At 39.4% G+C, this 15,298-nt stretch overlaps 1 protein-coding gene across 1 annotated transcript in view; it reads right to left on the minus strand.

Moving 5' to 3' along the window:
- The window catches only part of DOCK3 (dedicator of cytokinesis 3), a 147,878-nt gene that overhangs the window by 109,914 nt on the left and 22,666 nt on the right, over positions 1 to 15,298 (minus strand). Inside the window, exons 3-5 of the mRNA XM_026041538.1 lie at positions 11,879 to 11,919; positions 10,136 to 10,191; positions 7,889 to 7,985 (exon numbers count right to left, since the gene is read on the minus strand). Of these exons, the coding sequence (XP_025897323.1) occupies positions 7,889 to 7,985; positions 10,136 to 10,191; positions 11,879 to 11,919 (194 nt within the window). The remainder of the gene's footprint in view (positions 1 to 7,888; positions 7,986 to 10,135; positions 10,192 to 11,878; positions 11,920 to 15,298) is intronic.

The following is a 15,298-nucleotide window of genomic DNA, read 5'->3' on the forward strand; positions in this document are numbered from 1 at the left end:
CAGTTGTGCAAGGATCATTACCAGGACCACCTGGTGGCCCCTTACCAGTGTCACCTCTCAGTACACTGCTTAATATCTTTATAGTAATGTGGGTCATGCAACAGAGAGCACTCTTGAGCAGTTTGCTGATGATATCAAAGCGGGGGAGCAGTCAACGCACTRGAGACAGAGCTGCAATTCCCAGTAAAATAGACTGAGCGCAACATCATGAAGCTCTCCCAAGGCAAATGACTTCAACTCCATCACCAGGACCACTGGAACGGGAGCCTGCAATGCTTTGCTGCAAGGGCCAACCAGGTCCTGGCCTCTATTAGCAAGGGTATCACCAGCAGGTAAGGGAGGCGAGTCCTCCCAGAGATGTAAGAGGATAAAAATAAAGGCAATAAATAAGTTGCAACAAGGGAAATTCCAAGTAGATAAAGGAAAACATTGTTTCCAGAGGGTTGTCAAATACCGGAACAGGTTGCAGGACCTCCATTCCATAGCCTTCCAGATTTGAACTAGAAGTTTCCTCAGCAAGCAGCCCTAATTGGAGCTGCTTTGAGGAGGATGCTGCAGCGAAGGCCCTCAGAAGCTCATTCCAACATGCATGACTTATTCCGTACTTGTCACCTTCGGAAACACAGAAGGGAAAATCCCCACAGGCCAGGAGAATATCTGCTGCTTGGTCCTGAATGATTTTGAAGCCAAAACTGTGTCATGGACGTAACAAGCACAGTAAAAATCCAGTTCTGTAATAGAAGAGTTTGCGATAACAACTATAACACCTGTTGTTAGACCATTCCCAATAGTACAAAAACTCTTTTCATTCCTAATCATTGGTTTGCTACATTGCAATGTGCCACTGGGATCGCTCAGCTAGGTTAATCCACCACAAATTCGCGTTGCTATAAAAAGGAGGTAGTCTCAAAAACCTTCAATGCTGGATCCTTTTGTCTCTGTTCCCCATACTAAGGCTGGCACTTGCACAGCTGGGCAGTGAGCCCCAGCAAGGGCTTAAACTGCCAGAAAACTGGCTATAAAATTGAAGAGTGATAGCTCTCTGCGATGCAAACACCAGTGCGGGCACAAGGGCATTTGTGCTTTGCAACGTGCCTGAAATCCCACTGCTCTCCTCCCCCTGGCACAAACAGTAAAACACATTTTGTGCCTCCACCCAAGCACTTATTTCCAAGAAGAATAATTTTTGTTTTATTGAGTTAAAACTGATATTCAGGTTTTGGATTCAGCATAAATGTTGGGGAAGTGGGCTTAGGAGGAAGAGGAAACTCTGGCATATTTAAAGAGCCATGTATGCTACAGTTTTCCTTAAAAAAAGTATCTATGTGTGTGCTAATATATATATATATGCATACGCATTTAACCTGGCTTCTGCAACTATTTTAATAGTAGCATTCCAGCTTTATCTCTTTATCTAATATAGAAATATCACTGGTTTCAATAACAYCAAATTACACTTCCATTACATAACGTGATTACATCATTTCTAAACCTCTACATTGATATTACAGAGTAATTCTTAAAAGCAGATTTGGGCTCTGACAAATAKTATGTGCAGATTCTCCCCCTGCCACCTATATTACTTTAATAGCTGCTCATGGTAAGCAAGGGGAACAGGGGGTGAAGAGTTCCCCCCCCCCCCTTCTCTCTTTTAGGCTTTACTTACATTTAGACATAGCACTCATGGAGATTTATGTCATGACAGCCAGCTGTGTTACAGCAAGGGCTGACATACCTGCAATTATCGTCAGACCTGAAGCTGCAAACTCAATTCAGCTGCTGTAGATAACGACTCTGAAATCCAAGGAAAAGCCCAATCGGATCATTCATGTCCTCCCCCGTGACTCCAAGTGTGTCAGTGCTCCTCCAAAACACACTACAGAAAACTCTACRCTGCTCCCTTCCTGCGAAACAAGTCCCAGAGGAAAACTCATGGAAATCTCAGCTTAGCTTCATATCTTGTTAATACTGGATTATTGCAACACTCCGCTCTTTTGAAAGGCAACAGAATCTCTCTACTTTATTTCTTCACTCTACTATTTTTTGCTCTCTACAGTGATTACAGCATGCATGGGAACTACCTTTTTACTTGAGCTATGTGAATCTCCCTTTTTTTTAATTTTTATTTATCTTTCAATTCTAGCCTTGGTCACACTATTCACTGGAGAATCTCTGTAATAGATGAAGGAAGAGAGTTAAAGACAACCACCTCATTAGCATGTACCATGCCACAAGTAACCATAAATTAAGAATCTTAATATATTAAGAACACAAAAAAGGGTAAATCAAAAAAAGGTCATAGSAAAAGTAAAGATAAAAGGCAACGGAATTTAGAGAGACATTTTTTGTCCAAATSTTCAGGACATAAATATCAAAAAGCGACATAAATGGACATAATCGCAGGAGCTTCTTTAACTACGTAGACAACGGTCCTACAGGTGATACTGGCTGCCGAAAGGACAGACCTTCTTTGTTTGCTATTTTAAAAAGTCTCTCTTCTCTAAAATTAATCCCAATAGGCTGATCTTTTATTTCCAATAGATATCCACAAGTCCTGATCAATCCTGTTCCTTCTAAATCCTACACATGCAATGAAGCCTGCTCGCTCACTGCAAAAAGATAAACCTTCCCAAGGCTGTTTTTCTCCCACTTTACCTGCTTTAAAAGCAAAACAAGTGGTTTGCTTTTATCAAAGGGCCAAAGCGAACTGCTCTAYTTCCTCAAAACACATCTCTGAAGCTAAACTCAAGCCGTATCACAGCTCACTTCTATTCCAAATGCAATTTCTGTGCAAGCATCGTATCTGGAACAACCCAGGTTAGGCTCCCAGAAGAGGGATGAAATGACGAAAAAAGGGATAAACTGAAGAAATCCGCAAATTTGTGTTTAGATTAAGAGATTTTTTCCCTAGTCTAGTCTACTAATGAAGCCTCCAGCCTCAGAAGAATGGCCCAAAATCCAAAAGGATCTGCAGGGAAGCCACTGCTTTACCTAGGAGTAGATCTGGTCTTGCTGTTGGTTGTCTCCTCATTGATAATGCTAAAATGTCACGCAACAAAATCAAATTCCAACACTGCAWGCATACATTTTATATGTATAGCGTGACACTTAACAGCATGAGCCAACATGGGATATTGTTCTAAAACAGAAGGTTTATTCTTAACTACACATGAGCTAATATCAATGCAGTTTAAAACTGATAAGGCAAAAAAWACCTGAGAGCTTGCTATCAATTTCAATATAAGGCAGCTATTTTATTTACCAAAAATGGAGCCCATCATTTCCCTCATCAAGGCCTAAATAACATTTTTCCCTACAAAGCAAGAAGTTAGAGAAATCCTGTGCAGTTTGTTACAGTATGAATTGTGAAGGACACCAGAAGGTGACTTGCATTTAATTCAGTCTCTATTTTTAAAAACTACTAAGTCTATCCATCACCATGGTAACTCAAGAACTATCTTCCTCTCATACATTCTGATTATATATTTTCAAAAAAAATTAACAAGAGAAGCTGATCCTAATCATTTTACATGACATTGTGAATCTGTATGTGGAAGCAAATGAAAACTGAAATACTGCATGTTGCTGCAATAGGGCTCACAGTGTTTTTTGAATAATTTCTTTCCAAGTTCTGTGCTCTTCCAAAAAAAACAACAAGTTTTAAGCCAATCACTGTAGTTTTTCAAGTTTTAATGACTTAAGATTTGCTTGCAAGCTGATCTTATTTTAATCTCCTTAAAATTTAAGCATACTCCTAATTCCCTGAAGCTAGCTCCAAGATTTCCACAAATCCCACGTGAGGGACTGACAAATTAAATTTCTTAAAAATTAGGGGGTGGGGGAGAGCAGTTGTGGGAATTCTTGAGACTCTCAAGATGCAAAGCACAAAATGAGCACGGGTAAGTTCAAGTGCTGCAGCAGAGGGGAGTCATGCTGAGACTCTCTGGACTTTACATAGTCACCTACAAGCAGATAAATAAAGATTCCAGAGGCCAGCTCTACCGAAGAGGAAATGCCCACTTCATGATACCCACTAAAAAAAACCTGAAGGAATCGTATTATAAAAATACCCAGCATATACACAGAGCCCTGAAGCGGTCACCCTGCTCCAAACCACTCTGCCCGTATTCTTTACAACCCCATCAAGAAGTGCTCAATTCAGGCAAGTATCTTCTAGTAACCAAATAACAAACCTGCTAAAAGCTCCTACTTAGGTTGCTAAGCACTCAGGTGTTTGCCCAGCAAGCTTCTCCCTTGGAGAAAATGAAGAGCCACATGTAACTGAAGGGGAAATATTTACTCTAGATTTTCCTTTACATTCTCGAAGCAGCTGCAGTAATTCTGGGATGGAATTCACATCTGAGTGCCTGGGTGCTCCATGAAATTCTGCCCTTCACTCTACCCATGGAAAGCGGTGAAAGGGGGGACTTCAGTATTTTGGGATATTGAGGATAGGCGAGACTTCCTTTGTAACACTTCAACTGATTAAAGGAATTTCCCACGTGCAGGTAGCCATGAACATGAGCAAGAAAGGGAATGGATGGGTATCTGCAAAACCATCCCTGTATGTTTGTTTCAAAACAAATACTTCATATTTTCAGTAGTCCGTATGCACGAGCTATGAATAATATATAAAATATATGTTCASTCTTAACAGTCTTTTCTATTGAGGGAGACTTTTCTGAAGTAGAATTCTGATGCAATAAGTCTGTTTTAAAAGCATTCCGGTCATATCACACTTCTGTCCGCACCGCTTAGAAGGCGGTAGCAGCAGTTCCACAGCTTCATCAGGCTGCAAGCAAAAGCCAACTCATTAAGGAAAAATCTCCCATAAAACACTTCAATGCAGGAGTGAACTACAGCAGTGACGCAGGGAATGGCATCTTTCTCTCCCATCGGTTTTGAACTCATCTCCCAATCAAGTTGCCAGGGAAACCTAAAAAGATCTGAGTGATATAATCCGTTACCCTGCCTTTTTTTTTTCCTAGGTAGGAGCCTCAGAAAGTTTAAAAGAAGCCAACGGGAGTTTTGATTCAGACTCAGCTGAATCTGGTCCATCTGTGCCCAGCCCAACTGGATATTTTTCCTAAAACTAAACCAGGAGTCATTCTGCTCTGCACCTCCAATGCAAAAAGGAGCAGATAACTGAGCTGGCCAGCTTCTGAATCAGGTAATTATGTTTAGTCTCTACAGTCTCCTGCTATTTCAACAAAAGTGGCCCTCACATCTCATCCTAAACTCTGAGGATTTTTTTTTTTTTTTTTTTTTTTTTTAAAATAGCTCCTAAGGCCCCACCTGTGAGTTTCAATGATCTCTTTAGCTGACTTAACTCACAAGAGCCTCATCTGACCTAATTAAGTTAAACTCAGAGAGAACTTCGGGATCTTTTATTTAGAAGCAGTATCAAAATTGTTACCATACAGAATAAGAAATCAAGTTAACTATCTTACTTGTAATATGTTTTTTTGGTCCCAGTACGCTGGACTGGGGTACACAATGACATGTTGGATACACATGTACTTCATCATAAAAGATGCAATTCCGGTGTCTCCATCTACCTCTGTCTGCAGAAATCTCTTCTTTTCCAGCTCTGCCTTCCTCTTTGGAGTGGGCACAAGCAAAACTGAGCTACTCACAGGGGTACCAGTAATAATTACATTTTTCCTTCCTCTCCCACTCTGTATGAAGTRGAAAGAAGGGAGCCACTGGCATGTTTGCTTTATAAGCCTTTGCAATGCAGAGAAAGGACAGGTAGAAGCTTCTTTTAGGTTTTTCACACTTCCCACAAAAGGAAATAACCATCAAGTGGCTATTTTGTTGTGCTTTAATCCAAGTCACAACACAGAGTATTTGAGACAGGCAAAATAGTAATACAAGATAAAATACAAGATAAAAATACAAAATCATCCCCTTAAATTTTGGATAAGGATAGTGAGAATAAAAAATCCCAGACAAGTAGGTTAAGCAGAACAGTAACCTTTTTTGACAAAAGCAGTTACTAAAAATTACTGTTTCTGTGCTCATCACCAAAGTCTGGATATAAGCAAAGCAGAAAGGAAGAGAACTGCCTATTTATTAGATATTAAGTCCATTTTAGTTAGTTTTAGGCCTAGATATTAGTTTAGGCCTGTTAAGAGACATTGTATCATCAGACAGTTGTCTTACAGTACAATATTATTARATAATAAAGTGCCTACTGTTACTGTTTATAGGTATGGACATACTGAAGACAGCTGTAAATAACAGGGAGCATTATWACTCTCACTACAGTACGCAGCTTTTCCACAAAGCTGACTAAATGCAGTAATAAGGTGTATAATATTACATTTCTCAGATTATTCATGTTACAACTCAGGGGATAATAAAATTTTCTGCTCCTAAAGCTACAAGGGATTTTTTCTCTTTATTCTCCTACAATTATTTCAAAATGTGACCTTACGGCACAGCTACTAGCCTGAACAACAAGCACAAAAACCTAAATTCAGTTCTACCAGGTTCATTCACTTACCTCTCCACGTCTCCAGAGACTGTTCTTTCATGTTAGAAAAAGCACCAATATTACATTACCATCTAGATTTCCCCCCCCCCCCCAAAAAAAGGTACAAAAAAAAATGTCTTTTTCCTCCTAAAGCTTCATTTCTTTGCCCTGCTATTTAAGAATACACTAATATGTATCCCCTTACTACACTAATGATTCCCCTTACTGAAAGTCAGTATCATTGTCAGTATTATTGTTGCCTTCTTCATCTGACTGTGGGGAAACAAAAAATTATCTCACAAGAAAACTGAAAATGTTAATGTTTTCCACCTACACCAGAGAGCTAAGCATTTGGGATGGAAAAAAAGAAGGAACATTAGCTGTAAGAGCAGTAACGAAGAAAAAAGAAAGAAAAAAAAAGTGACAGAAACGTGCACGAAAACACCCTCAAAATTAAATTGKTTGCTTATTTCTAAGAGGAAGATTCTTTACCATGGGCAACAGCTTCCCCTGGAAGTTGRAGCAACCCAAAGGAAAACTAATTTCATAATGGACTTGATGCAGTTTTGAACATAGCACAGAATGTGAATTGTTGGCCTGGATGAAGGCCAGGCTCTTTCAAATCAAGTAGGTACCTTCCAAACACATTTTCTAGATATCTAATGAATGGCACTTCAGCTTTAAGTGTCTAAGTTGCTACAGTTTTACAGAGAACAAATCCTTTAAGGTTAAAAGTAACAAAAAAAATCATGCTTTTACCACCTGCAATTCTTGGATCTTATCCTAGAGCTGTACTAAAAGGAAACGAAATTTAAAAAGGGAAAATACTCTTGCATATATAAGACTGTTAGTTGCTCTTCCATAGGATTTCACCATTGGAAAAGTATGAGAAGAGCAAAAAAGCAGAACACAAGGAGCTACTATGTGGCAGCATTTGAAAGTGACATCATTTGTACTCAACGTACTTAAGTGATTTTCATTTTTTAAGCGATAGAAACACAGTATGCAAAGAAAGATGTGACTGCTGGTTCTTTCACATTCCAGATGCTAGAAACAAGTACTTACAGCCTGTGCTAAATAATTCTTTAAAGCTTTTGATGAGATGTTACAAAATCTTCTTTTTTTTTTTTTGTCACTGAACCCACATACTTTCTAACATACTTAAGAACACTTAATTTTGTTTTGTAACAGCAAAACTTTTGGATATGAGGCAGTTTCAAGTCTGCTTCCATCTGTTTGCATTGTAGCGCTCATGAACCTCGTGTGATCAATGACTCCATAGCTAGTCTGTGCATCACTAGATCAATCAAATCTAGTTTTTAGTAATCATGACTTTTTCCCAGTGGATCGAAATACATGCAAAATCTCTTCGTGATTACTTGAGAAAACAGAGAAGAACAGTGTTCTTACCACATACAGTTGTTTCCAGAGCACAGCCCATTCCTGCAGCGTTGCAGTGACTTCGGTCACAACGGAATCTTCGAGCGGAACGACCGTTTCATATTGCCTAGACAGGACAGGGGGTGCAAAACAGTAAGAAAGGGGGCCCTGAAGAAGGGCCATGACAAAGCAATACTGACACAGCAACCTAGAAAATCCCAAAATCCAGCTATTTTGTTAGCAGACAAACACTTTAAGGGCATCCTTGTCTGCTGCTACGCTGGAGGACACAACAGTGTGGAATCACATCAACTGGTCCTCTATTATATTCCACAGAATCAGATTGTATGAAGCACTTCTTAGTTTTATGTTCAATATTTGATTGCCTTCTAATAAAGGTCAAATAAAACACGTTTCATAGCTATAAAAGATGCTARATTAATTTGCATGCAAAATGGGCAGCCTACAGTTTGAATCTCTTCTCTCTGCACTACTCCAGCCCTTTTTTTTCCTTCTATCATTTAACAACTTGGCTGATATTACCCAATTACCCCAAAGATCCCCCTCTACAAACCTTCCATATGCAGCAGAATATACTTTTAATAGTGGATATGAAACCCAGGTGGGCTATCCCACCCATCCCCAGAAGAGCCCGACAAGGAAGCCTTGAGCTCAAGGTTCTCCACAGCCTTTCAGAGCGGATCAAACTCTCTACTTCCATCATTCTTAAGTGCTGAGAGTGTGGTAACACTTATTTATGTATAGGAACAACATTATATTATCTTGCTGTCAGTGCCTTCACTTGGCCTTTATGCTGAACGGCATTTCAGAAACAAATGCCAGATATCAAATCTATTTCAAGCTTCTGCCTTGTCAACATTTTTTTTTTTTTTAAAGGAACAAAAAAGGTAATATTTCTGAAATAGGGCATGCCAGAGCACTTTTCGGTACGTCCTTATGCAGCGGGACTGAATAAGTGTTTGGGGATGAGCTGTGTYAAGCGAGACAGTCACTGCAGCACATCCAGCACCACCAAAGAAGGGCGCTGAGACCTTCCCTCGAGGCAGTGCAGCTCCTTTCCCTGCACAGGCCAGCAGCTATTTTAAAATCCTATTTTAAAAGGAAGCTGCAGAGTCCCTCCCATGCGCCGTGTAAGCTGAGATCGTTTTAAGTTAAGATCCTCTTCTCTGGAGATCTTCAAACCTTGCCTGGATGCCGCCCTGTGCCCCGTGCTCTGGGTGTCCCTGCTGGAGCAGGGGGTTGGATTAGATGATCTCTAGAGGTCCCTTCCAACCTCTGCCATTCTGTGATTTTGAAAGATRAATCTTCAACAGAATGGTTGGACGTAAAGAGACTTTATAACAAGACTAGAAGTAACCAATTAATTATCATGCTYTTCATTTTCACAACTCTGCACTTTCTCTATATTATTCCTGTCATATATGCTATATAATATACAAATATACTAATAATATGATAATGCCATCACACTGGGTCTGTGACTCAGATGTAGCCACAATCGACAWAATTATACACTGTGAGCATATTAAATGCAGAGGCAGAATCTTCTATGAAACCACAATTTCCAGAGGCAAAGGTGTCTTACATTTCATATTTTAGCCTATTTGTATATCAGTCTTTCACACTCCTTTACGAAAACTGTTRTCTCCTCTCCTAATTTGTATCCAAATATGTGAAACTAGTTGCCTTAAATTCTGAACCAACATCAAGTACTAGTATCTAGAGACTACAGGAAACTCAAGGCTACCAGAAGACACATTTTTCCCCAAGGTATTTCGACAAATACTATTTAATTATTCTGTCTTCCACATTTAGTTTGCTGCCACTAGGTCACAGGCTTAAATACTGCATTTAAGTCTCCCAGAGCAGCCTCAAGTCAGATGCTTTTGAAGCTTCCCAAAGTAACAGAGCTAACTTGTCAGTGACCCAGATCTGCTGTCCTTACACCTGCACCTCTAACCTACAGAATTTTGCCAACCAAAAACAAGCCCAAGTGAAGATTACAATTGATGCTTTTTAAGTTTTTTATGCACAGAAGTGAACGGAAGTAAAGAGAATTGTCTTTTCTCAGAGTGAAAAATAACCCCCAAAATTATGAATTTATAACAAAGTTATACAATGTAATGTTTAGTTTTCAAAGTTTAAGCACAGAATCATCCACAACWAAAAAACTACCAACAACCAAAACTACTCTATCAATTCCTGTCTCATTGATAGGAGTACTACAGTTTATTAAGGTGAAGGAAAAGTACTCACCCTCTGTTACTCACAATTGCCTTTTTCAAGTGAATATAGTTTGCAGGAAAAATCCCCTACAARAAGAAAAAGCCTATAAGTTAGAAAAATACATTTACACACCTCAGCATTTACATTCTAAGCTAATTTAAACAATCGGCAACATTAAAAAAAAATCTATCACTGTCATGAAATAAGCTACTGCAATCAAAAACCAACATTCAACCTACACTTGCTGCTGATGTTTTTAACACATCTTAGCATAGGTGCACACCCTGAATCAACGGTACATCTTGAAAGATCACCACCTTCATGAGGAAGTTCTGCAAGTCTATCAAACAGAAGTATCACATGAAGATTCAAGCTGAATATTTTTATTCTTATTCTCAGACGGTCCAAAAGCTTTCAGAAACTGCTCCATGAGAATTATGACCCAATGCAAGTGTCACAGGTGAGGCAGCTGTGACCAATTAAGTGTTGTCACTAATTCTTCCCAGCTGCCTTGGAGTGGACAGGATTGGGACAAAAGAGAAGGCTCAAGTTTAACAACTTTTTCTCCTGCTGCAAAGTTTGTGTGAATCTAATCATCTGTTCATCAGCAATAAAGGAGGAGAAATGCATAATAAGCACAAGTGTGAAGAGACGTGAGCAGCTACTAAAAACAGCAGAACAGAGGAATTATGAAGGGCAGTGACTCAAGATGAAGCAAGCAGGGCAGCTGCAAAAGCAACTATGAGGCAGTTCACAACACTGCCCCATATGTGGTTCCAAGCAAGGTCTCTTCATGGGGCATGCTGTGTTTCACATATCTATGCCCTTATCACCTGATTCACGTCCAGGCTTCGAATCAAGGAAAAAAATCATCTTTTTTTTTTTTTTACTTGCATACCCTGTGATTCGGCTTATTCCTCTCTTCCCAGTTGTTCAAGCCTGCCAAGTATAGTGCTCTTTGTCTTTTTCTATTCCTGCACCAAATGGAGTCTAACCTTACCTGTGGCAGAGTTCTCAGGGGAAGAAACAACTAATTATTAATAAGCAATAGCTAATTTACAGCCAACTTTTCATACTATCCCATTAGGAATTTAAATAACATGATCCCAAGCCTTCAGAGAGAGCAAACTCACTCAACTGCAAGAAGGGTAAAGCTGAAGCTCCAGTGTCCATTCAAGAGCAGTGTGGTTAATATGCCAATTAAAAATTGAGTGTGAATTGTGAATCTTCAGAGCTTTACAATTTAGCATAAATTGGGAAGAAAGATTTTCATGGTGTGAAGGAGAGGAAAAAATGAATAAATATAGATTATTCAGAAGGTTTGAAAAAGCATCTTTCTTTGAGAGACATGATTGAAATTGTGGAGGAAAAAAACTATGAAACTAACTGGAAGGGCTTCATTAAAAGCTAAGAGTAAACATGTACCCTTCCAGTGACACAAAAATATGGAAAAGGAAGAACTGCTCCTTCTGTTTGCTTGTTTGGCTCAGTTCCAACTAATGAAGTCTCCTCCTGTGACTCTGTGCTGGTTACCTAAGAAACTACAGCAGGTTGGAGGAGTTCTCATATCAGAACTGGAGACGCACTCCAGCAGCAGATGCAACATCGGCCCCAGTAAAAGAGGAAACTTGTGTTGTTCTAGTGATTTAGACAGCAAAGCCTATTCTCTGACACGAAGGTTAAAGAGGGAAAAGTGAGGATAGGTAAGAGTTAATAGCTGCAACAGCAAAGCAAGAATCTGCCACTAAGTTAAGCAAATGTATTCTCACTTACCTTTACATTTGGCTTCTTAACCGAAACACCTCTGTACCAACCTAAAAACAGATAAAACACCCTACATTAAATTGTGGTATCACTTTGCACAGAAATGATCTGACTGAAAGCTATGCCCTTACTGAGATCATTTTTGGAAAAACAACAACACCTGTGCTTCACAAAGATCTTTTTTTTTGTTCATTTTTATTTATTTTTAACTCTTCAGTGAGGACGAGCCATTAGAAACCTGTAAAACTTCTATTTCTACAAGAAATAAAACCAGCTCAGCCTTCTTTGTTCTTGCAATCACTGGCTACTGTGGTAAAATAATATTCAGCACTCATGCAGGAATCTGTACTGAGCATTTATCTTACGTGGTACTACGTGTCTCAAGGAGGAAAAAACCACATGTTTCTAACATTATCTGAACAAATATAAAACCTTTCGTCTTGCACGTGCGTGAGAGACTGGAGAACAGACTTCAGTGTTTCATAAATCCAATCAATAACTGTGCTTCTCCTATCAAAGAGCAGGCCCGCACAGGGTAATTAGCAGAAGTTGCAAAGGCTACAAATTAAACCAAAGAGCCCAATTACTGCTTTACACAGGTGAAACAGATTATGTTACTCCATACAAGGCTGCAACTCATCAGGATGAAGAAAAAGAAAAGCACTGGAAGAGGCTCAATGGGAACAGAGCCAGGGGCTCCAGTTACAGGGGACAAGCCTGCCCTTCTGTGCTATATGGTGTGCAAGGCTCCCTGGCATCCTCCCTGAAAATGCTTTTCTTTTAGGGATACTTCGCCTTGATGAATCACTGGCTTCAAGGATCTCATAATAAAAATTTAATCAATGAAGTTCTGGCTGTGAAATACTGGGTAGTTTGGAAATAACATAAATCAGAAATATCCACAATTTATTAGTCATTATTTAGATAATTTAACTAGTAAGAATTGGTGATTCCTTTACAGATAGCTAAAAATATTCTAAAACTGCTCGAGCAAGTGAAGGATTTAGCAAGAAGCAGACACTGCTGCACTTTTAAATGACTGAGCACTTTCAGAAAACAAATCACTTAATGGAATTAAAAAATATGGAGGGCCTACTAATGGAAAGCGGTGAGAAAGGAGGGTGTATTGTCACACAGCTTTTCAAAATTAGGGAAAAATAGCTCTCCTTTTTGTATTTTACATGAATATTTTAAATTACACTGATTAAAAAAAAGCTATCATAAAACAAAAGAGAAAATGGTTACAAAGTTAACTAATAAGCAGTTAAGAAGTGCCAAGATTTAATACCACCTCTTTATTAATTCTCCCCCTTCTGTAGTGCCTGGCGGTGCAAGCGTTCCAGTATCTGCAACAACTAATGCCAGGATCCTTTCCAGAATTCTCCTTTACATAATCTGGATTCCTTTACAACATCCTGCCCACATGTGCCCCAACCATGGAACAGTATCTTACAGAAAAGAGAGGGTACGAGATCATATAATTAAAGACTTCAGTAAAACGAATTCAGTCCACCCAATTAACAATAGGAGCTTAAAAAAAAAAAAAAAAGGAAAAAAAGAGCCATTTTCTAATTTCCTAGTAGAGGAGTTGAATATTGATGTGGCAGTCAACAGAAGCAAGCTGGCAATCTGCAGACCCCAAATCCCCTGGTGAATCCGGAGGAGAGAGTCCTTTAACAGCTTTAAAGGAGCAGCTGGCTCCCTGCTTGCTCTTTGCTTCAGCTCTTTTCTTACCTTTTTCCTCTTTTCATCATCTTCTTTCTGTACAGTTCCCTCTCACCATTTCTTTTCCGAGGCCTTTCATTGCATCACTTGACTCTTCTCCACCTTTTGTGGCCCTCTTCCCTCCCTGGCTTCTGCTTTCACTGCTCCTCTTCCCGCTACCCCTTCCAGCTCCATCAGTTAGGAGCTCTCCTCTAGAGCACACACTCATCAGTAAGAAAGTACTAGAAGCCACAGGTGAGATCATTTGAAATCATCTGCCTAATTGCTATTCTGCAGAGAACCCTAAATACACCCCTAACAAGTCAGACARATTTCAAGGATACGTAACATGCAACATAAAGCAGGTAAAAGCAGCCTGCGTGGGGTGTCACAGGGATCGCTGACGGTATTTCCATTCATGCTAGGATGCATTTTCATTCGAACATAAAACCTAGGGCAAAAAAAATACCATCCTTTACAGCTGCTTTCTTCAGTACTATCTAATGGTATCTGACCACAAGCCAAGACAAGCAAGTAGGCCTACTTACTGCTGGGCAAGTAACCCCTCAAAGAGCTGCAGGAAGAATTACTTCCATGATTAGAAAACTACGGAAAAACAAAAGGAAGAATGCAACGCTTTGCCTGTTTTCCCTGCGCATTAGGAAAATGATTTGCTTGTAACTTCTTCTTCAAAAGACATTCTCTGCAGATAGAGGTCACACTTTAGGGCGCTTGCAATTCAGTCCTGGAAGCTAAACCAAGTTTTACTTAGCAATGCATGTAAGAACAGCCTTCCCTTTGATCCCAGGGTTCGTTCAGCTAACGAGTACTAGGTTCGTGCTGCTCAGCTCCTCTGAACAAGCAATTCCTCGATCCAGGATCCTACAGGGCTTTTGAATAGCCAGGAAAAAAGTATTTAATCAACATCACATACCAAAGATTTGGTAAGTAAAGTCTTCTTTAAAGATTTGTTCATATGGAAATCCATACTAATGGCAAAGTAGAGGCAATGGGATCTCAGAAAAGATATTGACCTGTTTTTTCAAAAAAAAAAAAAAAAAACAGAGCTCAAACATTCAAGTTAACCTAATAAAACAACAAACAAAAATAAAGATGGCTCCACTCAGCTGCAGAAAAACAAAGGACATCAAAGGCCATTTAAAACTTTGACAAGTAGTATTCAGAGAATACACTGTGCAAATATTTACAGTTACTCCTAAGTATAAACATTTCCTTAAAGAAAGCCCTGCTAGGAGAATCCACCCGAAGAACTTGAACTCTCCTAACCCTAGCAAAAATAACGGCCACACAAAGTCTGGTTGTATTAATTAAGCAAGTTGACTAGTTGAGTCCAAAGAATTGTGCCCACTTTAGACAAATCAAACTCTCAATCCCACTTAAAGTGACATTTCTCTGAGGGGGAAGGTGAATTCTTCCCAAACAGCCAGTGATGGGATGGAAAATTAAAATGCCTCCAGGCAGTGGCTGCAGGGTCAGTATCACCATTCAGAGGCAGGAGAACATGTCCCAAACACAGTTTGAAGTTCCAAGTAAAAATAAAACAATTCTTTACAATAGAAACAGCAGCAATATGGCAGAATATGGAACAGTTTTATTTACCCAAATGTAAATCCATAATGAGGTTCCCATTCCCGAGGTTCCCATTCCTAAGGTCCCAAATACACTTAAAATGTTTATTACTGTAAGTTCTACTAGAAATTTAGC

The sequence above is a fragment of the Nothoprocta perdicaria genome, unplaced genomic scaffold (assembly GCF_003342845.1).
Source record: "Nothoprocta perdicaria isolate Ctin4 unplaced genomic scaffold, notPer1 scaffold_287, whole genome shotgun sequence".
In the NCBI taxonomy this organism is placed as follows: domain Eukaryota; kingdom Metazoa; phylum Chordata; class Aves; order Tinamiformes; family Tinamidae; genus Nothoprocta; species Nothoprocta perdicaria.